Genomic DNA, 22,958 nt, shown 5'->3' with positions numbered 1-22,958 from the left:
AGACCTGGAATTAGGAGTTCGACTATAACTCTAATCCTAGTCCCACCCAATTACAACTTAAGTCTATCTGTAACATACCATGTACACATATTCGACACATATTCCAACATTTTTTGTTTGATGTTTTCACAAAATCCTTTTGTGAAAAGTTTTCACGAATTATTTTTTTGAAAATATTTTTATGAGTCTTTCTATGTTTTCTGAATAAAATGAAGGTGATGCATGTGTCTGTCCCCATCAGACATCAGTGGGAAGGGCAACCGCGAGCAGCAAGCAAGCGTTGTCGTTTTGTTGTCGAAAGTCATGCGCACGGGCCGTTGTGCGCGCACGCACGCTAATTAGCACAACCCGACTCGTCCACACCTCCTTCGGTGCAATAGGGAGAAATGTGCTTCACGTTCTTATTAGGCCCTCTTTTAATAGGCCTTTTTTGGGTTTTTATTAAAAAGGCAGAAACTATCCGAGAGCTAGCTTTTGGCATCGGTTTCTGTGACTTTTGGCGGATGAGGAAGCAGTTGCGGCTAAAATGAATTAGAAGCTGAGAAACAGACTGAGAGAAGTTTTTTTAAGTTTTAGTGTGCTGAGAAGCTAAAAATTTATTATAAAAACTAACGACTAAAATTCAACCGTCACCATCGCTTCTTCAGCTAGATAAAAGCTCTAAAACCACAACCTATCCAAACATAGCCTTAATCGTGTTTGTAATTGTAAACTATAAGTCATTGGTCCAGCCTCTCTTGGCAAAACTGTAGGCTTTACAGATTTTACTTTACAGTAGTATCCAAGTACAAGACTGGCATTTGTTTTCTATATGCTCCTTCCGAATCATATGGAGGTTGAGAAAGGGCTGTAAGGGCCATGAAATTGGACTAGAGAGTCGAATACTACCAAATTGAGGCATATTTCCAAGCAATTGTGTATCTGTTGTGCCTTCACTTAGGTGGGCATTTTTAAATTTCTATAAAAAATATTAATTCCTGGAGCTCTATGGAGCTGTTGAGGTTCTTAAGGGATATGTTAGCTGTTTTCCAATACAACATTCTAGGTTCTTCACAATTTTTTTTTTCTGTTTTTCTGTTAAACTAGGTATATGTTGGTTGCCAGACCTGGGAGACTGCGTTAATAGTTCAGGCCTTTTGCTCAACAGGCCTTACCGAAGAGCTTGGTGCAACTCTTCGAAAAGCTCATGAATTCATGAAAAATGCTCAGGTTTATTGAGTTTGATGTTTTTTATTAAACATTCTTATATCAGTGGAAAAGTTGGCGTTAATATTCTTCTTGTAGGTTATCCAGAATATGCCTAATTACAAAAGTTACTACCGTGAAAGAGCAAAAGGTTCGTGGACTCTATCAAATGGGGAGAATGGTTGGCCTATTGCTGATACTACTGCAGAAGCCATTAAGGTGATGATTTTCATTAATACAAAGTGAACTAGTGCCTGTTAGGAAGAGCTCAACCGCCATGTATTGTGGCTGAATTTAGAGTGTATATATATATATATGTCAAAATAAAGTTGTGTAAGTATATGTTTTTAGTCTAAAACAGGAACAAGATTGTTCACCCAAACACCCGTTGTCTACGTCAGCTCCAGCTTAAAAAATTATGAGAGCTATACATCTCCCGGCCACACCCTTAGTATTTTGCGGACCCAGTCCTAGCATGTTAGAGATATTCAGTTCCAAATAAAGATGACTGCACCCTGGTGGCAAAGAAAGAACATTTCCTTCTTTTATACTAAACGAGGGATGCATGTTATTGCTTGAGGACATTCAGCTTGGTATACTTGCAATTCACTGTGAAATTTCTGCAAAAGGGTACAATTCTAATCATTCATTTGTGTTTTCATTCTGAAGGCAGTACTGCTGTTGTCAAAGATTCCTTCAGACCTTGTTGGGGATCCAATAAAAGAAGAACGGTTGTATGATGCTGTTGACTGCCTCCTTTCTTATGTGGTATGACAAAGCAAATTATCTATCATGATTTAGCAATTTTCTAGCTAGAGTTAGTGTATCTTTCCAAACACTACGTGTGAAAATGTAAATAGTTATTATAAAGATATCATTGAGGTTAGTTTAAGAAATGTGTGCATTAGCTTGATTGATATTATTGAGGTTAGTTTAAGAAATGTGTGCATTAGCTTGATTGTTTTAACAAACCTTGAACTTAGTTATAAATAACATCAAAGTTTATTTTATTCCGTGAAGTATCATGTTTGTCTATTTTACTGCATGTACTACTTTTCGGTCTGTTTAACCCGCTAAATATCTAATACCGGATGATTGTACACCTTAAGGCAGGTTTTCATAATGATCTATAGCCACTCGGGGAAATACACACGATACAACACAATCATAACACACTCACACTTCAGAGGAAGAAGGCAAGATGATCACGCCGAACAGTTTGGCGCTCGGGCAACACTTGCCAAAGCCTTTTCTTTGTTTCTTCTTACGTTTCTTTTCCCTTGCCCACACATTGAACATAATATGAGTGCATGAAAATAATACTTGGAAGGTAATCAAGCACACGCTAACACATGAAAATTATTCATCATTAGCATAATTGTAGGATCACTGCTACAGAACACCACATATGTAGCACCCAATCAGTGCCAGTTCGACAGCAATCGGCACTGAAGACGTATCAGTGCCGGTTCTTAAACTCCCGCACGCGAAAAACAGCTGAGGAGATAAGAACCAGCACTGATTGTCACTATCAGTGTTGGTTCGTGGCTAGAACCTGATAGTGACTATATCTGTGCCGGTTCTAGCCACGAACCGGTACTGATAATCAGTATCAGTGACTATCAGTGTCGAGTAATCAGTATCGGTTCAAAATCCGTCACTGATGACGATTTTGAACCGGCACTGATGAGATGTTTTGGTGTAGTGGATCGATTATGCGTAAAATACCAAACCAGAGGAGGTGAAAGATTGCGGAAGTTAAATTCAAATTTTAAATCACCTCAATCAAATATTCAATTTAATCTCGAAATCAGTTCGTGACGGACTGCTATCATATCACTAAAAATGATGTAAAAAACATCCGACCGTTTGATTGCCCTCAAATTTTTATAGTAGAAACTAGACAACCATGCGAAACTATTTCAATAAAAATTAATAAAGTCAATCAAATCTCTAGACCTAGAGTTATGATTTTCACAACTAGACTATGACAAATGGTGATGATAATAGATTAAACACTAAATTGGCAATTATGCAAGAATTCCAAAAATTCAACCAACTAAACTATTTAGAACGTTACTTTGATGCTCTATGATGATTTTGGATGGATCATACCAAGAATAATTGTGATGATCAAAAGATCCACCGAAAATAACCTCAAATGATAAAACGAAGAATGCGGAGAAAAACTTACAAAATTTGATATCCATTGCATGGATAGGTTCACAAGATGCAAATCAAAGCATCCCTTAAAGGTTTCACTAGAAACCCTAGATTAGTTCTCTATCTAATTGACGATGAGTAGTATAAATCTACTGTATACGATAGTCATATATGTATATAAATTCCCTAGGGTTTCATGGTCAATATATATTCCTGCTCATCGGTTAGGTGGGCCTATGATGATATATATATATATATATATATATATATATATACGGCGAGACTATTCTGCGCCTATGTGCAGCTACCATTCGCGCTGCGCACATCCTGCAACCGCCAGTTACAATCCAAAGAATTATAAGTTACAACTTGTTACATAGACCAGTTACAACTCAGCCTCCAACATGCACCAAACAACATGAGCCAGCCAACCAGCTTGTGCCACGTCACCCATCATCCACCCGCCAAAGCGTTACATGCGGAGAATCTTTTGTTGATTTGAATCGTTAAAATCCAATATCTCTAGAACCACAGATCCGATTCTCGATCCGTTTGATGCATATTGTTGGAAAAAATTTGCTTAACAAAATAAGATCCATCAAGACTGTATTTTGATGAAGTTTTAGAATCATAAAGGAGTTACGTCCATATAGTTACAACATGGTGAATATCGCAGTTACAACATGATGAACATTGCAGTTACAACATGGTGAATTGCAGTGTTCTCTGGTGGTGGTATGCACTTTAGTTACAACATGGTGAACTCTTTAGTTACAACATGCTGAACACTACAGTTGCAATATGGTCGAGCAGTACAGTTGCAACATGAAAAAATAAAATCAAATTAATTGCATCATACAACTAAAAACAGTTACAATATGATGAACACTACACTTACAATATGGTATATAATCTAGTTACAACATCCATATAGTTGTAACCGCTCTATTTGTGGTTGCAACTAATAGTTGTAACCGCTCTATCTGTAATTGCAATCACTCTATGGGCAGTTACAATACAGTATACGGCGAGTTGCAACTCGTGAGTTGCTATTCTGTGCCTGTGCGCATGCTGCACATACGCTGCGCATAGGTACAGAATAGCAACACAGTATATATATATATATATATATATATATATATATATATATATATATAGCGCCAGGGGACATCGATAACTCTCCAAGACGATTCGTAAGGAGCCTTCAAACAGGTTTAGATCCCATCTAGGCTTGTCACGACCCCCTTGTAATCTATCTTGATGATCAATACAAGAACATATGATACAGGTTATTATCCTTCGGAAGACCCAAACTTGTGTAAATCTTTGTCTTCTAGTGCTTCATTCGGCAAGTGGGAGTATCCCCTCCTTTATTCATATATTCATAAGATCAGTGGTTTACTAATCGTCGGTAGTGGTGCTATCCTGCGTAAACCTTGTTGCCGACTCCACCGAAGATCATGTTGAAATCCGACTACTCAGACGAAGGGTTCTATGACAACTTTGTCATCTCGTCCAACAAAGATCTGAAGATCGACCATGTGGATCTAGGCGACACCATCACTTATGACAAGTCTAGTAATGAGGTAAGATGTTTCATGGATGAGTATGCCCAAGCTCACGGTATCATGCTTGAATTTTCCGAGAACCAAGACGTTCATGCAAGCAATGTATGCCATAAATCAGGATCTTTCCTTGCGGCTTCCAACAACTCAAGTTATTGAAGAACTTCTCGGATCTATCCTCTGATGACATGTCCATGATGGACATAGGCTCCTCTTCCAGATGGAGAAAGAGACCTAGTGCGAGTTCATCCAGTGTTTTAGCAACACCTGAAATACCATCCTTAATGTAATCGATGTTGATGTTATCTAGGCATTTGCCGAGATTGCAGGAACCATAGGTGCGCTGAAGACATCGCCATCATTGACCCTCACACAGTCAAACAGCTACTAGACAAAACTCGAGCAGCCCCAGAATGCCCATGATGAGACGCCTGAGGTATGGACTCTGTACTTTGATAGGTCGCTAATACTCCAAGGCTCGGGGGTTGGGATAATCCTCATCTCTCCAACTAGAGAATGCCTGCAATAAGAATTACAGATTGACTTCCCGGCCACAAATAACTTGGCCGAGTATGAAGGTTTGCTTGCCGATCTTTGAGTAGCTTCTGCGCTTAGTATCCACCACCTCCTCGTGAATAGGGAGGGATTCACAGTTGATGGTGAATCAAATTAGAATGAGTATTAAACCTCAAATAAGACCATGGCTGCTTACCTACTGGAGGTGAGGAAACTAGAAAAGAAATTCATCAGACTCGCGGTCAGGTATATCCCAAGAAAGGATAACTGCCTTGCCAATAGTCTTTACCGATTAGCCTCCTCACGAATTCCATGCGCTCAGGTGGGTCTGCCGCCAGCTCATTCGCATTGTGCACCTTTTGGCCTTCTGTGCTCCTCTACTCGGGCCGACTGCCTCCTGTCAGACCACGTGGGCAATGTGCACCGCACAGCGGCTCTCCTAGCCCATCTGGTGGCTTCCAACCGCAGCAGGCCGAGCACACCACTAGGCTGCGGTGCGCCCAAGCCACACCTGGGCCTCGTTAGGCCAACATAGCTACTATGCAGATCACTAAGCTCCACCAACAACAGTTTCAACATAGTACATCATGCGTGGACTGCATAGTACCATGCAGACATATGCACATCACACCTTTCTTCTCATTTTGTTTATTCCAATGCATACACCCATGCATGCTTGAAATAATTCTCCACGCCACATAACCCTCCGCATCACAGACCATACAACTCTCGTGTACTTCTAGTGCAATTCATCTCCACTACATTATAGCCCGTACATCGTCTGCGTACGTCTTATATTGTGATCATATTCATGTTTTCCCAAGCCCAAAATTCCCGCATGACCTCATGACCGCCTTAACAACAGTTCCTCCCTGAACCTAATCCTGGTCATGTCGTTGACCACGTTCACCCTCAAGATATCATCTGCACATGAACAAAACCAACAATCAATTCTGAGCACATGTTCTCACAAACTTGGCTCACGTCAATTCGCACAACACCACTCACACGAGTGTATTGCACATATCAAAATCTCAAATATAATTATGGTACCATGAGCATATCCAGCACATCATCACATGTAAATCATCTATAATTATACTACCACGAGCATATCCAGCACATCATCACATACATATCATCTCATGCACATCATCTATAATTATACTACCCCCGAGCATGCATATCGAAGACATCATTACAATGTTAAATACTTTGTGCTTTTGTCAATTCACAATAAAGCTAATTTTATCAATTATATAGCTCACATGATCGCACAATAATATATTGCATAGAATCACTAAATGATCCAATAACATTTCAGAAAATGCTCCTAAGTGAGCAAGACTCATCCATGCAGTTCGTTGCGCTTCAAAACTCACATGCAAATGCACTGTATCTCATGCCACATTGGAACCTAGCCGTGCATGCACTCCGAATCAAGCCATGACCTTTTGTGCCGCACATTATCATGAGGAAGCCTACATGTTCACTACATGCAAATGAACAAAAGATAAACATACAGAGACTAATGATAAGATTAATTCCAAACATTATCTTTCGTCCCCTCTCCCTCTATCCTGCATCCAAAACAAAATAACTCCTCCCCTCCTGTCTTTTCAGGATTGAGCTTCTTTTCTCTCTAGATTTGTATTCGAGCCATGATTGCTAGTCCCAACTTATAGGGTATGTTTATTTTGTTACCCTCAGCAACCTTACCAAATTTTGGTAATACCAACAACTTTTGGCTAGCATTTGGCCAGGTCCCTACCAGCGTGCCATGGAAATTTGGCAAGTCATAGTACAAGTTATTCCAAAGCAAGGTCAATTTGAAGGTGACTATGGAGCTCACAAAACTTTTGGCAAGCTTGGAGTACGTTTGGCATGTGATATGTAAGCTTGGGTTGTTGCAAAATGCTTTAATTGTTTGTTCAACACACTTCTAACGATAATACTTACTAATCAGTATATTTGGTTAACAATATGTTTAAATTATCATATTCCTAGTGATTAGATATAGAATACATTCAAGATCCATCTTGACTATGTTCTAATGTTACAAAATGTTAACAGTTCGTGAGGTCCACATGTCATAGTCACAACTAACCAAAGTTAACATATCAATTTAAACACCCACCTCTTACCAAAGTTTTGATGGGGTCACTTGATGACTCCCTATACAACACACGACTGAAGGTTCCTTTGTGTCACATGGCCCACTATTCAAAAATTGGAAATACAAATTCAACATTTTACAATAGATTATTGAAATAGTTTATTAAAATTGTGAAGATAGTACATTCAAAAAACTTGATTTAAAAAATAAAAGGAAAACAATATATCCATGTTGAATCTCATTTTGTTGCACTAATTCTATGCAACACTATATAGTTCAGATGGTTTCCATGCATGCTTTCAGAGAAAAATGCATTCAATATTTCAAATTCGCACATTCGCTGCTCACACCACCCCTTGTGCAACTAGTACCCCTGCCACTCACACGGATCCAAGCTATTATTGGACTGGAGCATCAAACACGGTGGGACACCGGGACCTTGGATTGGGCGTGCAATACATAGGGAATACCAGCAACTTGGGTCTCAATCCAAATGAGCCAATATATATTCCTGCTCATCGGTTGGGCGGGCCCATGACGAAGGTGCATATATATATACATACTTAATTATCAGTGACGGGTGTAGCTAATCACTCGTCATAAGATTTGGAATATGGTATTGATTGGACCATCATCTGCAATGCCATCAGAGTGCTGGCCTAGGCAATAAATACAAATGCATGAGTCTTAATGTTAATAAAAAAATATAAGAGAGAAGTTTGCACTTTGTTAGTTCTCGGTAAAAAAGTTCCTAACACCAGAACCATGTATATGCTAATATTACATTATTACTATAGTAAGGGTATACATCTGTGCACCAAAAGTAATCTAAACATTTGGCCCAAAAAGAGCAAGTCATTAATATATATAGAAAACTATGTACATAACGACAATCAAATTATCAGCAATTCTCTTATTTGCTTGGAAGAAATTAGCAATGTGGATATTTAGTAAGTAGCTAAAAAGATTAGTAGTTTCAGTTCAGCTTCTGGATCTCCTGCTTGTTTTAGGATTGGCATGATCCCCAGCTGCATATCTTGCAGCACCTTTTTTTTCTTGTTTGCATTGTTAAGTAAGAGGAATACCTCAAAAGCAACTGACTCATACAACAGAAAGATACAAACACTGTGGAGTGAGTTTCCTTGAGTACTTCCAACTGAATCAATAAGAGAATACAAAACAAGTTAATCGTGGAATTGCCTCAGACTAGCAATGCAAGAATTTTAATCTCGTATTTAGAAGAGTCCTAATATCAGATAATCTAGAAAGAACCAAAAGCAATGGTTGACAGAAAGCACAAAAAAAAACACATAATCAGATGCAAAACATTAATTGATAGTCGTAATATTTTAAATGGAGGCAACATGTCCTTAAAGTTGGCATATGAACCATCATTAAGCTATGCAAATATATGCTTTGCGTCAACAAATAACAGCATAGGAAACAAAATAATAAGTGCATGTTGTCATGAGCCTATTTGGATGTCGTAGTTTCCAAAAACTATAGTATTGAAAAAGTGCAGTTTTAGAAAAGCAGAGCCACACATTACCATGGTTTAAAACAACAGGTCTAGTGTGGATTTTCCAAAACTCCAAAAATACTATAGTTTAGCAATACTATGGTTTTCAAAACTACAAGATCTGTTGCATCCAAACACCTCCATGTTTTCCAAAACCGTAGTATTTTTCTAAAAGTTCAAAAAGACTTTGTATCCAAACAGGGCCTTACATAACTTGGGAATGTTCATCAAACTAAGTAATCATGAACTGGAAATTTATCAATTTTCCAACATGGTCACCTAGACATCATTCTTCAAATAATTTCAAGCACCCTACACACCAAATAGAAATCCATATAGGGTTGAACAAGCCTCACAAACGCTCGTTAGAAGCAGCATGTGGTTCATGCACAATTTATGTGCCCTCAGTCTACACCATCCACTAAGCACCAATACATAGCATAAAAATTAGCCTTTTGGCAGGAGGAATAGCACTTAGATTCACTCAGACAACGCATGGTGACAGTAGCGCTAGACAACCACAATGGTCAAAACCCGAAACCAAATCAACCTCCACCATTTAGCCCACGCCACCATTTTCACCTCAATATGCTCGATTTCCCAAAATCGATTGCACAGATGCATGCACCTCCAAAGTTCACAATTTGAGCCCCAACCGCACCCCCAAAATAGTTGAAATCGCACATGAGGGCGAGCAGAAACACGAGGAGGACCCCTAAACTAGTAGAATTGCTTGACACAAAGCGGAAAATGAGGCTAAATGAACCGAATCGTGGAGAGCCTCTTACCTGGAGCTGAGGAGAACCATGTGAGCTCGAGCCCTCCGGCGAGCGGAGGTAGGGGGAGGGGGGTTGGTGTCGGCTGCCAGAAAACCTAACCCTAGTGGCGATGGAGCCGGAGATGAGCACCAAGGGCGGCAGATTAGCGTAGAGAATTGGTGACCGGCATGGGATGGCGGAGGGCGAACGGGCTCCAACGATGGCAGGGGGGGAGTCAGGGCTGAAGCCCTAATCGCCTCCCGAGAGAAACATGGCCCAGGAGGATGGAGTTTTGCGGGGGAGGGAGGGTCTTTGAAGAGGAAAGGTAAGCTAGGGTTCAAGTTATATATAGACTATTCATTAGTGATGGGTTATAGCATCACCCGTCACTAATGACTTAATTATCAGTGACAGGTATATCTATCACCCGTCATTGATGAGTAGACTATCTTTAATGACGTGTACCGTCTCTACCTGTCACTAATGACTTTGTCATTAATGATGGGCTTTGATATGAGCCGTCACTAATGACTTAATTATCAATGATGGGTTATAGCTATCACCCATCACTGGTGAGTGGGATATCTTTTGTGAGGTATACCATCTCTACGTGTCATTAGACTCCGTCATTAGTGATGGGCTTTCATGTGAGCCATCATGGAGGTCTTTAGTGATGGGTGATTTCCCCTCCCATCACTAATGACGTCATTACTGACGGGTCTTGGCTAGGACTCAGCCCTTAGTCACATTAGTGATAGGTCATCATTGAGCCGGTCATTAATAGAATATTAGTGACGGTTTCTGAGCAACCGTCACTAATAATATGGTGTCTCTTATGTTCATATCTTACGTAGTGTGATAAGAAGACCAGTGGCTCACCAAGCTCACCAGTCATGTCCTTTGCGCCCGTGTGTCTCCTATCCACCTCCTTGTCTTCTCCACGGCTTAAATTTTATGATGCTAAGGTTCTTGGACATAACATTTGCCACTATAGTTACTATAGCAGCCACAACTGGGCTACGACAACCCGTATTTTGCAGGTACCAGTTGACAGCAGCTGCACAGATGTCGTGTGCTTGACAGAGTTTGACTGTGCCAATTGTTCACAACAAAGTTCTACACGGTAGCAACACATCTCGCAGCGCCGGCATGCCACAGATGCTCTTGCTCTTGATTTTCCTGTTTCATGTGATCAATCCTTTCTTAGGTTATTTTTTGCATGGTTGTTTGGATGGAGATGCATTTGATAGAGTGAGCTCCAAACCAGATTGCCTTAGTTTTGCATTTAGTAAAATAGTATCCATTATTCAACAAAGATATTACCAGTGTACAGATGCTACTATAGAAACCCTAATCATTGTTGGTTCATAACTGCATCACTATCGGTTGTGGAAGGACAATGAGCAAGCTACAGTAGTAATCTAGGATCATCACTACCGGTTTGAAACCGTCAGTGATAATGATGCTATCACTATCAGTTATAGATACAAACGGACAATAATAATGATGTTATCACGGTTCATTTGTGTCTAGAATTGTTTCAAGTAATTAGCTTAGCTACATGTGTATGATCAACATTTATAATTTTTTTATTATGAAAAATGATTTTATTTTACTTCATTTCAAATTCAGTTGACTGACACAACTATTGTTCTATTCTCTTAAAGAACAAAGATGGTACGATATCTTCAGCAGAATGTAAAAGAACCAGTTCATGGGTAGAGGTGAGTACCTTTTATGGTGTTATTGTTCTATAGTAACCTAACCTTTTTTTCAATATCCTAAAAACCTTTTTTGAGATAGCAGTCACCTAAACTAAGCATTAAATTTTAAGTTTTGAGAACATCTCAAGAGTTAGAAATGAAGCACAATTTGGAAAAATCCATTAATGAGCAAACTTGTTGTACAGCTCAATTCTCCTTTAGAAAAAGAACTGGAGTTTATATTATCAGGGTTTCGAATATGCGAACTTCACTAACTGGCGCTCTTTCCTGTAGACAGGCCCCTCATTGCTTTACATATATGCGACTCCATCCCGCATTGATTTGCTCATATCACAATATTTATAGATGATAACACCTCACATGAGTCATGAACTTGAGTGTGAACAGATATATAACAGCTAGTAAATGATACGAACAAGGTTCATCAATTTGCACACATGAGAGTTATTTGTACTAAAATCAACTCTGGAACTCCTCATGAGAAAGTCTGGCATGCATGTAAAAGAAAGCAAGTTGACATCACGCAAAATCACACATACATGACCATCGCACCTGAACTCTCAGTATCCTATTTTTTTAACTTGAACGCAGTAGTTATAAAAAGACATATTAAGCATATAACCTTAATGAGTGAATTTAACTAGCACCTTACTGTAATAGCAATTGATCACACCCTATGGTGGAAGGTCATCATCTTGTTTGAGTTGTAGATTGTTTTATTAATGCAAATCTTGCTAGAGGTCCTTCGGGACATCATCAGGATTGCGTTGATGATTAGATGGACGTCAGGGTGTTGGCCTAGTGCAGTCAACAACATATATACATCGATTTTCCTGAAGCTTCTGGCTCAAATGTCTGTTATGGAAAACAATAGGAAAGCATCCTACAGTAGTTCTGAGCCTCATCTTCTTGGGGCCAAACCCCATCTTCTTTCTGACGGGAAAATGATAGAGAAGGTCCCTCTGTAGGAATATATTAGAGAAAAAGTGGGTTATGCATATGGGTTAGCGACAGCAGAAGAAAAAAACAGATTATTTACAAGATTTTGACTCAAATGTTTGGGTTTGCCCCAATCGGACAAGACTTATGTTCTCTTAGCATAAACTGTGGCATTTTTTAAAATAATCATTGGCACTTCTGCAAATTTTAGAAATTTTGTGCTACTGCAAACAAGATCACTGAAATATTTTGCTGTAGTTGTCTTAACTACCTACAAACAAGAGTCCATACTATCACCAAATTTTACTACAGAGTATCGGGTATATAGAAACCACATTAGTTGATTGAAGAAAGAATTGGACTCCCAACATTAAATAGCAAATCTAATGTGGATCAGTGCTGTATTTGGTCTACTAGCCAATAGCAAATCTAATGTGGATCCCAAGTCCGAGCACAGCATTGGAATGACATAGTAAACATTGAAATCTCTAATGTTTCCACTTCATCACAAATGGATAAAAAGTAAACATAGTTTTCTTCAATTGCAGGAACTGATGTGTTCATGAACCAAATGATTAGGAAACAAATTGAAGAAACCAAAAGGATGATAAACTTTTAATTATACCCTCTTTAGAAAACCAATACAAAAGGGTTCCAACCATTTACTAATAATAAGGATTGGTATAGACATAACTGACCCTTTGATGGGCCTTTGTTGTACAATATGCTATTTTGGACACGGTCCATGTATCAACATGCATATTTCTCAAAAGTCCACCTCTGGATGTGGTCTTGCATCCAAGTGCATGCGATTTCACCCTCTGTCGTTATGGATTTGTATTTTTGCTGCTCTTTTTACTTAAATGATTTACTATATATTGCCGATTGCTACTTATATATTAGAAAAACATGAGATTTTCTTAACTTGTATCTTATTAGATTGTCACAACACACCACTCAAATGTATAAGTAATTCTATTTGAAGACTGTTATGATACTATGACTTTTCTGTATCAAAATATTTAAGCTACATGTAAACTAACTTCATTCATGACTCAGTTTATCAATCCTTCAGAGAGTTTTCGGAACATCATCGTTGACTATCCGTAAGAAATTCAAGTGTCTGATCGTTTTGAAATTACAGCAGTTATTCACAATCTGAAATGCGTAATAACTAAGGGTATTCAACTAAATATGCAGATACGTCGAATGCACGTCATCCTTGATTCAAGCTTTAATATTGTTTAAAGGGATATGTCCTATGTACCGTCGTGAAGAGATAGAAAAAATCATCATAAGTGGTATATCGTTTATTGAGAAAAAACAACGAAAGGATGGCTCATGGTATGAAAAAAATGTGTTGCTATGATTTGCAAACTGTGTGACATATCCTACAGCTAATTTTGTACAAACTTATTAAACAGGTATGGCTCTTGGGCTGTATGTTTCACTTATGCGACCTTCTTTGCTATAAAAGGATTAGTTGCTGCAGGAAGAACATACCAGAACAGTTTGTGTATCAGGAAAGCGTGCAACTTCTTGCTATCAAAGCAGCTAAGTACAGGTGGATGGGGAGAGAACTATATATGTTGTCAAATTGAGGTAATTTTTCTCTCAATTGTGTCATGTGAACTTCGTAACTAGTTGTCCCCAATGTGCCAATGATTGGTAGCAAACAAGTGATGCGTTAAGACAACAAACTAATAGTAAATGGAGTACATTACTAATCTCATCCAAAAAACACTAAACAAATTAAGTTTCTTAATACTTGGTACTTGCATGACTCTTTTGGGGTTCATAACTTTTTTATATGAGTGTTAGTCTGCCAGCACAAATTTTGCATATGGCGGCTGGCATTATTTAGGGATTAGTTTGTATGGTGATCAGTTTGCGTGTTTTCTTTTACCTTTTAGTTAGTTGGTATTCTTTGAAGTTCCTTCTGTACTTATTCTATATATTAGGCATGTCCTACAAAACTATATAAGGAGGGCAATGTTATCTTTTCTAACTTGAATGAAGAATCTTTTGAAAAATAAAAACTTAAATAAGAATCAACCAAAAGATCATCACAATCACCCAATCTTCCTATCAACAAACAATATATTGGATAAGAAGTGTGCACCAATTGTCATGGGAATTTATCACTATTGTTCCCAAACTCAAAAAAAGATAGATGGCATTGTATGTTCCCCATCAGAACCGACCCTAACCCTGGACGATAGTGCCAGCCTATGACTCAGCCCAAGTAGGGGGCCAAAATATTTTACAGCCTTCGTTAGTAGGAAAAAGTCCATTTTGCCTCCCTCAGCTATCGTCGAAGTCTGTTTTTCCTCCCTCAAATACAATATACCATTTATCGAACCTGCTCGGACTAACAATACCATATATATTTCCTCCCCAACCCGATTCCGCTCCGGTTTTTCCATGCTGGTGACACATCACTCCATCCATGCTGGCAAGTGTGTTGACTTAGCCTCAGCCTGGCCCCACCTATCATTCTCTCCATCCCCCTCCCTTTCTTCCTTCCCCTCTCCGACTCTCTCCTCGGGCCTAGACCTCCGTCGATCTCTGTAGGCCCAAGTACGATTTCCCTCCACTATTCCCCCAATCTTAATAGCAGATCTCGATATGCCTGTGCTGGATCTCATTTGCATCTCAGTGATGCTTCCCGTTGTGCTCAATTCCACACCTCCAAGCTCCAAGACGGAGTTGAACAGTCATCGGCTGGTGGCATTGCCTTGCCTTGCTCGTGGTGCAAGAGGCGGCTGGTGATGTCGGGCTTTGCATCGGCAACACTGCCGCTCCCGCTCTCATCTTCACCTGCTGCACTAGCGTCCTCCACGCGTGCTAAACTAGCCACCTCTATGCACACTGCCCTCCCAAGAATATCAGCAGCGACACTACGTGAAAAATGGACAAGGGTGACGGGTCATAACCGTCATGGGTGACGGGTCACCCGTCACCCCGAACGCATCACTGATGACATGTAATAAGTGACGGCTAAGGACCCGTCACCAATAAGGTCATTGGTGATGGGTCAAAACTTGACCCGTCACTTATTAAGGTCATTGGTGACGGTATAACATTGGTGACGGGTCACAACTGATATACGGTTTTCGCGCTTTTTGGACGCGAAAAAAAGTCAAAAAAAATATTTTTCACCCAAGCCAATCCAACTCAGGCCTATCACCACTCGCCACGTATCTTTACCTATTTTTCAGGCTGTTTTTAGAATGTGCGTTCCATGGGAATCGAACTCGCGATGGCCCCTCGCGCGCGTAGCTGCCTAACCACCTCAACCTCGCGTGCGTCTTGAAGGGACTCGGATAAAAGATCCTTTTAACTATTTTGCCGGGGTCATAAGTGACGGGTCACAACTATTACCTGTCACTTATTACAAGTCATAAGTGACGGGTCACAGTTATGACCCGTCACCAATGTTAATTTTACAATAGACATAAAACCAGTTGACTCGGAGTGCCTTCGGTTAAATGGCCATAACTTTTGCATACGAACTCCAATTTCGACGTTTTTTGACTCTACGAATATCTACAGAAAAAGTTACATCCGTTTCTCCTCAACTTTGTCAGATTCGGTGAATTTTTCGAGGCCTAAAACGGCTTAGAAGATTGAGTTCTCGCCTCCGGAAGTTTCTACACCATTTTTGGAATGAGCGTTTGTGTCCATAGCCGTTACCCCTTACATCAAACTTGAGCAGAAATGTACAATGGTTCATATTCTAGTGCTTCTGAAGTGAGAAAAAATAAGAGAAAAATAAAAAAATAATTTTTTTTTGCAATGTTTGGATCATTTTTTGTATTTCTGAATAATGTAATTAGTGATGGGTCATAACTTGACCTGTCACTTACGACAGGTCTATGAGACCCGTCACCTATGATAGGCCTATGAGACCCGTCACCGATGAGTTAGTCATTGGTGACGGGTCAAAACTTGACCCGTCACCAATGACTGGCCTACAATAACATGTGAGTGATGAGTCGTCATTGGTGACGAGTCAAGTTTTCACCCGTCACCAATGACTGGCATTAGTGACGGGTCACAACTACGACCCGTCACTTTTATCATAGGTGACGGGTCATATTATGTAGTGTCTCCTTTGTCTGTTTTTCACGTAGTGCGAGTAACCTGAGCCTGCGTTTTGTGGTGGTAACACAAGCCAAGACATATATGAGATCCTCATCCAACGACCATGCTCCAACCAGCGTTAGAGGTACACCTGGTGTAAGGAACGACTACTTTGCTTTCTACTACTCCTTCCTATAGGACGTTAGTGGTGAGATCTACGTCTTGTGGCGGTGGGCATGGATGATAGTTTCCTCGAGTGCATGATGTGGGGCACGAAAGGTGGTGCCCCGATCAGAGCGTTTGTATGGCTCATAGGCTTGTTCACACACTACTATAGAACTGGCCATATATGTCGCACATCACTGTCGGTACCTAATGGGACGGCAGTGATGGGGCATCACTACCGGTTCAAAAGCCGCGCGGGATGAATCAACCAATGTGGCTTATGAATTGGCAATGATGAAGGGCATCACTGTCGGCTGAAGGCTTGAGCCAGCAGTGATGCTTCACTACCGGGTGAGGGCACTGATCGGCAGTGATACCTAAACTATCACTGCCGGTTCTAGCCACAAACTGGTAGTGATAGTTCGTCAAGTATCACTGCCTATTCGTGTTATGAACCGATAGTGATAATTGGTATCACTACCAGCTTGTGTGATTAGCCAGTAGTGATAATGGATGACAGCATATCTTAAAAAATTCATAACTTTTTCATACAAAGTCGGATGGGGAAAATATTTTTTGCATTTCTCGACCACAAACATGTTGGTCGCGAAAATCACTGCCGGCTGAAACTTTTAGCCAGCAGTGATAACCCCGTTCACTGCCAGCTGAAGCCTTCAGCCGACAGTGATAACCCCTTTTACTCAAGCAAGGTCAACTTTATATGTACTCTTGGGTGTGGCACTTGAGTTTGAGTTTGGACATCTTCAACTTCATCATTATCAAGAAGATTGTTGGAGTCACCATGAGCTTGATCTTGACCTTGGTCTTGATCTTGAGTTGATGTAGGTGGCTCCACTTGAGTTAAGGAACTAGGTTGATCTTGACCAATATTGGGCTCTAGTTGATCCTGTGGTTCTTGAGGCTTTATCTTACCAATTGCCATCTTCTTGATTGCTTCACTTAGAATTTTTTTCATTACCTAATACATTAGGATCAATTTGCTCCACTTGAGAGATGTTAGATTCATCAAATATCACATCATGTATGATTTCAACGCAACTGGTGATTTTGTTAAAAACGCGGTATGCATAGGCATTTGATCCATATCCAAGCAAAAATCCTTTATCAACCTTAGGTGCAAATTTTTAGAACTTTTGGCCTTCTTATTAATAATGAAGCACTTACTACCAAGAACTCTAAAGTATGACACGGTTAGAAGCTCGTAAGCGGTCTTCTTCAAGATCTTATGGAGATATAACCGGTTGATGGTATGGCATGTTGTATTGACAACCTCCGCCCAAAATTAATCTGATATCTTGTACTTATCAAGCATGGTCCTTACCGACTCAATTAGAGTCTTATTCTTCCTCTCGATAACCTCATTTTGTTGAGGGGGGGTAGGATACCAAGAACTCATGCCTGATCCCTTCTTCATCAAAAAAAGTCTTCGACTTGAGTGTTCTTGAATTCAGGTTTGTTGTCACTTCTCACTTTCTTGATCTTCACATGAAACTTATTTTGGGCTCTTCTTGCAAATTTCTTGATTGTAGCTTGAACTTCACTTTTATCATGCAAAAAGAATATCCAAGTGAAACGAGAATAATCATCAACAATAACTAAATCATATTTGTTACCGCCGATGCTTATATAGGCAATCGATCCAAATAGATCCATGTGTAGAATCTCCAACGATCTTGTAGTCATTATCACGTTCTTGGCATGGTGTGGAGCTCCAACTTGCTTTCCCACTTTACATGCACTATAAATCCTATCTTTCTCGAAAGAAACATTCGTTAGTTCTAGAATGTGCTCCTCCTTTAGAAGTTTAAATAAATTCCTCATTTCAACATTAGATGAAGACAAACTTTATATGAAAATTATAGCTCTCGATGAGATCTACAATTTTGTAGGTGATCATTTTTTTATTTAACACCATATAGATGCACAAATAAATGTGTAAAACTGATACAGAGGGATCCACATACTTGACCACAAACTTTTGGTTTAGATCTACTGTAAAACTAGCAGGAATCACCGAAAAAACCGCACAAAAGGTCACAAAGTTGAAAACTGTAAATTCAGATATTTTTATTGTGAGTTTGGTAACATGGATTGATGAAACGTCTGCATAGCACTGACTTTCAGATGTAGCACTATGTCTACAAAAATTATCAGGCAAATTGGAGAAGGTCAGTTTTCACCCAAAAATTTCAGAGGTCCTGTTGAGGATCTTCTGAGCCTTTTTTCAGGGTCAGGGAAGGTACAGGTCTAAAGACATGTATTTTTTTCGGATACGTCTCGTCATTAGCTTCGAAAGTAGAGGTCGAACGTCGAAATCATACTCCGTATAGAAATGTTATGGCTGTTTTACTGAACACTGCACGGATTGGACACAAACTTTTTCATACGGAGTCGCATGGAGACAAACTTTATATTAATATTGTAGAACTCGACGAGATATACAAATTTGTAGTTGACAACCTTTTCATTTATGATCTTTTAGATGTGCAAATAGCCATTCAAACGTTCGATGAGAAGATGTCAAAAGGATTGATTTTGCTATTGTACTCAAGAACGAATGAGAGGTGAGATGGTTAGAGAGGTCACACACGTGGAGCTTCTGATTGAGGTCTTGAGTTCGAGTCCTGGAACTTGCGTAAAAAGATAGCGAGTGAGCAGTGATCGGTACTCGAGCTTCTAGTCGAGACCGGGTGAGCAATAGTTGATCGGGTGTCTTTGTTCAGAAAAAATATTTTTTGCTTATTTTTACCACAAACATGTTGAATCGGGGACCAAAAATCACTACCGGCTGAAGCCTTCAGCTGTTAGTGATAATTCCTTTCACTGTTGGCTGAAGCCTTTAGCCAACAGTGGTAATCCCTTCACTGCCGGTCCCCAGGCCTGCAGTGATAGTCGGGGACTATCACTGCTCGTTGTCCACTGCCGACTCCAAAATAGACTTTTGCGATAATTGAGGGTGGCAAAACGGACTTTTTCCATATTAGTATATGTACGTAACAAACACCCCAGCCCCGTACATTATGAACTTTTCCCTGCAGGCTACAGCCCAAATAGGTTTATCTCTTCCTTTACCCTTCCAATGCTTTTCCTCGAAAAATCCGACTCTATCTCTTCCCAAAACATCCGGATTCGACTCGAATCAGATATTCAAGTGTCTTTGATCGGATGTACAGATCATCCGAAGGTCTGGTTTTTTTAAACATAGACCTTTCAGCTTGGATCAAAAAATTTTAATCGGATGTTCCGATGGTACTATTGGATGTTCCGATCATATCAGAATATCCGATGTTTTCAAACATAGACCTCTCGGTTTGCCAAAAATATATAACCGGATGTTCCAATCCTAACATAGGATATTCTGATGTGATCGGAAGGTCCAATTTGTTCAAACACAGTCTCCTCGGTTTGGACAAAAAAAAATTATCTGATGTTCTAATGATTACATCGGATGTTCCAATCTATTGAATTTTTCAGATCTAAAACTCCTAACAAGATGTCAATTTTTGTCGCCAACAGATTCTCTAATGAAACAAGCAGACCATCGCGGGCACAAAAATGGAGCTAGGTGGTATTGTTTAAAAATTCAAGTTGACATGGCTTTTCATGCTAAAATATCAAAGTTACAAGTCTTCATTTCACTTGTTGTCTTCAGCATCACTTCCATCTTACCAATGATGAAAGATTTAGTAGCAGCATAAATAGTAAAACGACAATCTAGTTGAAATAAAGTGCAATTTTGTTATACCTACATAACTAATTAGCCAAGATAAAAGCATACCGGTAATATATTGTAGTAAAAATATAAGGGCTTTTTTCTGTAGCGGTCCCATCAAGGTAAAAACTTGAGAACCTTAAACATTGCAGTTATATCTGTTGGAGGGCAATCTTGTACTTTATAAAGCCTACCCATCATAATCAAACTAGGGCCAAACATAATCTGTCCGGGCAGCCACCCACTGGATGCGTCTCCAGACGCTTGCCGCAAGGAGTCGACTCCATGTCAGGAGCTGAGGGTGGAAGATAATTTTAAATCTATTTAGGATCTAATATGTAGGTAGCGACATCCGTGCCTCTTCCAATTCAAAGGTTAGGATGTCGGACCATTTCTCTTCGTAACTAGGACCTACACAGTTCTACAAAAAATGAGAACAAAAACAGATTTACAGCTTTAAACAAATCAGTTTGAAAGATAGCTTACTTTAGTAAGTTGCATGTACACTAGAGGAAGATGATTTTATTAGGTCGTTACATGGGGACATAGACTGGCCTGGCCTGTTTTATCTCGTTTGGGTTCCATGTACACCAAAAGAAGACGATTTTATTAGGTCCTTACATGAGGACCTAGACGAGCATTGCCTGTTTTATCTCGTTTGGACGATAGACCTTAATGCCTACAAAAGTAGCTTTCTATAACCACAATTGATTTGCTTTACAGTCCATAAACTTTTTTTTAAATGAGGTGTACTTAATCAAACCCCAGACATTATCTATAATAATATGGTCGACTACATCCTCATGCATCCCAATTCCCGGTGCTACAATATGGCCTACAATTGGTTTGTTCCACAGATCAATCCAACAGTTGCTGGTCATAACTCATAAAACATCTCACATTGTGTGACATTACGTCTCACTTTAATATGATAATCAGCATTTCTTGATCGATACTGCAAAAAAAAAAAGTAAAAAAAAGAGTAACTTGTCTTCAATAGTAACTCTAAAAATAACCTTTGATTGTTTTCATTGCTCTATTGATCGTTTTTGTTCACTGCATATCATTGATTCATTGAAATACGTAGCTCCAAGATAGTCAGGACTCATTTTCTTCTTAATTTGTTTATATGTTACAAAGTTCAGTCAGTTAAAAGTGTTACGTACTCGACTCTAGTGGGGTCTTAACAATGTTCACTCAGTTAACCCTATCCAAAGATATATAGTATTTCTAGTCCAAAATCCTTATTCATATAGTCCGCGATATTTATTTTTTCCATTTCTTCCTACATCTTATTTCATAAAATAATAATGACTTTGATTTTGTGCTCATAATATTTTCTGATCCAAATGAACAGGAGTATGTTGATAGTGGCAGTCCACATGCAGTCAACACTGCCCTGGCAATGTTAGGTTTACTTTATGCTGGACAGGTTTGATTTGTCCTTTGTTTTCCTCCTTTGAACTAGCACATAAATATTATTTTTATGTATGTATGTGCTTATCTTTCAAATGTTGGATATTCTGATCAGACTGAACAAAACCCAGCACCAGTATACCGTGCTTCAAAAGAACTAATCAACATGCAGCTGGAGACAGGGGAATTTCCCCAACAAGTAAGTGTTAAATTTAGTTTCATTGATAAACCTAAGTACAATATTCCCTGAGAAAAAATGTTGAAGGATTAAGTCGCTTTCTTTTTAGCAGAAATCTGACAACTATACAATTTAATAATCACTAAGAATCCTGGAAATTATAATGATTAAATTACTAAAATTGACACATATAGTAGTGTTCTTCCGTCATGTTTGAATCTGACAAGAACTAGCATGTTTGGATGAATAAGTATATAACTCCAATTGGAAGATAATTTGAGGTCGCTATTAGTGTACAGGACACAGATCACGCAACAGTAAATGAGTTATTAAGACAGATCCATTTCCATACTCTTCACGTTTTCAGTTTCTTGTGGTTAGCTATAGCGGAACTTAACTGTACCGTGGTTCTATGTGCATTTTGATTTTAGGAAATCGTTGGGAACTTCAACTCCTCACTCTTCTTCAATTACACCAACTACCGGAACTTGTTCCCCATCTGGGCTCTTGGAGAGTTTCGTCGCCGACTTCTTGCAAAAAAAGATTAAACTGGGCACTTTCGGTCATTTGGGTTATGACAAAGGTATCTGGGATATACAAGTATCCATGTATCTTAAAGACCCAACTTAAGGGCGCATCAGAGTGTGACATGAAAATACAAATGTATTATTACTAAATTATAAAAGTAACTTTGTAAGATATATATATATATATATATATATATATATATATATATAATCAATTATTGGTCTGCTTTCTCGACTTCAAGGATGACAATGTCCTTGTCCCCTACCTTGCATGCTCGTGCCTGTACTAGGGGCCGTGTTGAAATCTTTTCCTATTTGCATCTGCATCCTTTCCCAATTGCATGAATCGTGACTAAGATTATCCCCTT

The 22,958-nt window shown here is 39.3% G+C and overlaps 1 protein-coding gene across 1 annotated transcript in view; it reads left to right on the top strand.

The window, feature by feature from the left end:
- Positions 1–22,742, top strand: part of LOC133889836 (achilleol B synthase-like) — an 82,550-nt gene extending 59,808 nt beyond the window's left edge. Inside the window, exons 9-18 of the mRNA XM_062330314.1 lie at positions 1,087–1,209; positions 1,285–1,404; positions 1,855–1,953; positions 11,490–11,546; positions 13,545–13,591; positions 13,686–13,829; positions 13,910–14,087; positions 21,827–21,901; positions 22,001–22,084; positions 22,495–22,742. Of these exons, the coding sequence (XP_062186298.1) occupies positions 1,087–1,209; positions 1,285–1,404; positions 1,855–1,953; positions 11,490–11,546; positions 13,545–13,591; positions 13,686–13,829; positions 13,910–14,087; positions 21,827–21,901; positions 22,001–22,084; positions 22,495–22,611 (1,044 nt within the window). The 3' untranslated portion in view covers positions 22,612–22,742. The remainder of the gene's footprint in view (positions 1–1,086; positions 1,210–1,284; positions 1,405–1,854; positions 1,954–11,489; positions 11,547–13,544; positions 13,592–13,685; positions 13,830–13,909; positions 14,088–21,826; positions 21,902–22,000; positions 22,085–22,494) is intronic.
- The last annotated feature ends 216 nt before the right edge of the window (positions 22,743–22,958 follow it).

The sequence above is a fragment of the Phragmites australis genome, chromosome 13 (genome assembly GCF_958298935.1).
Source record: "Phragmites australis chromosome 13, lpPhrAust1.1, whole genome shotgun sequence".
Taxonomy (NCBI): domain Eukaryota; kingdom Viridiplantae; phylum Streptophyta; class Magnoliopsida; order Poales; family Poaceae; genus Phragmites; species Phragmites australis.
The sequence above is the reverse complement of the archived record's forward strand: the minus strand, read 5'-3'. Positions and strand labels throughout refer to the sequence as shown.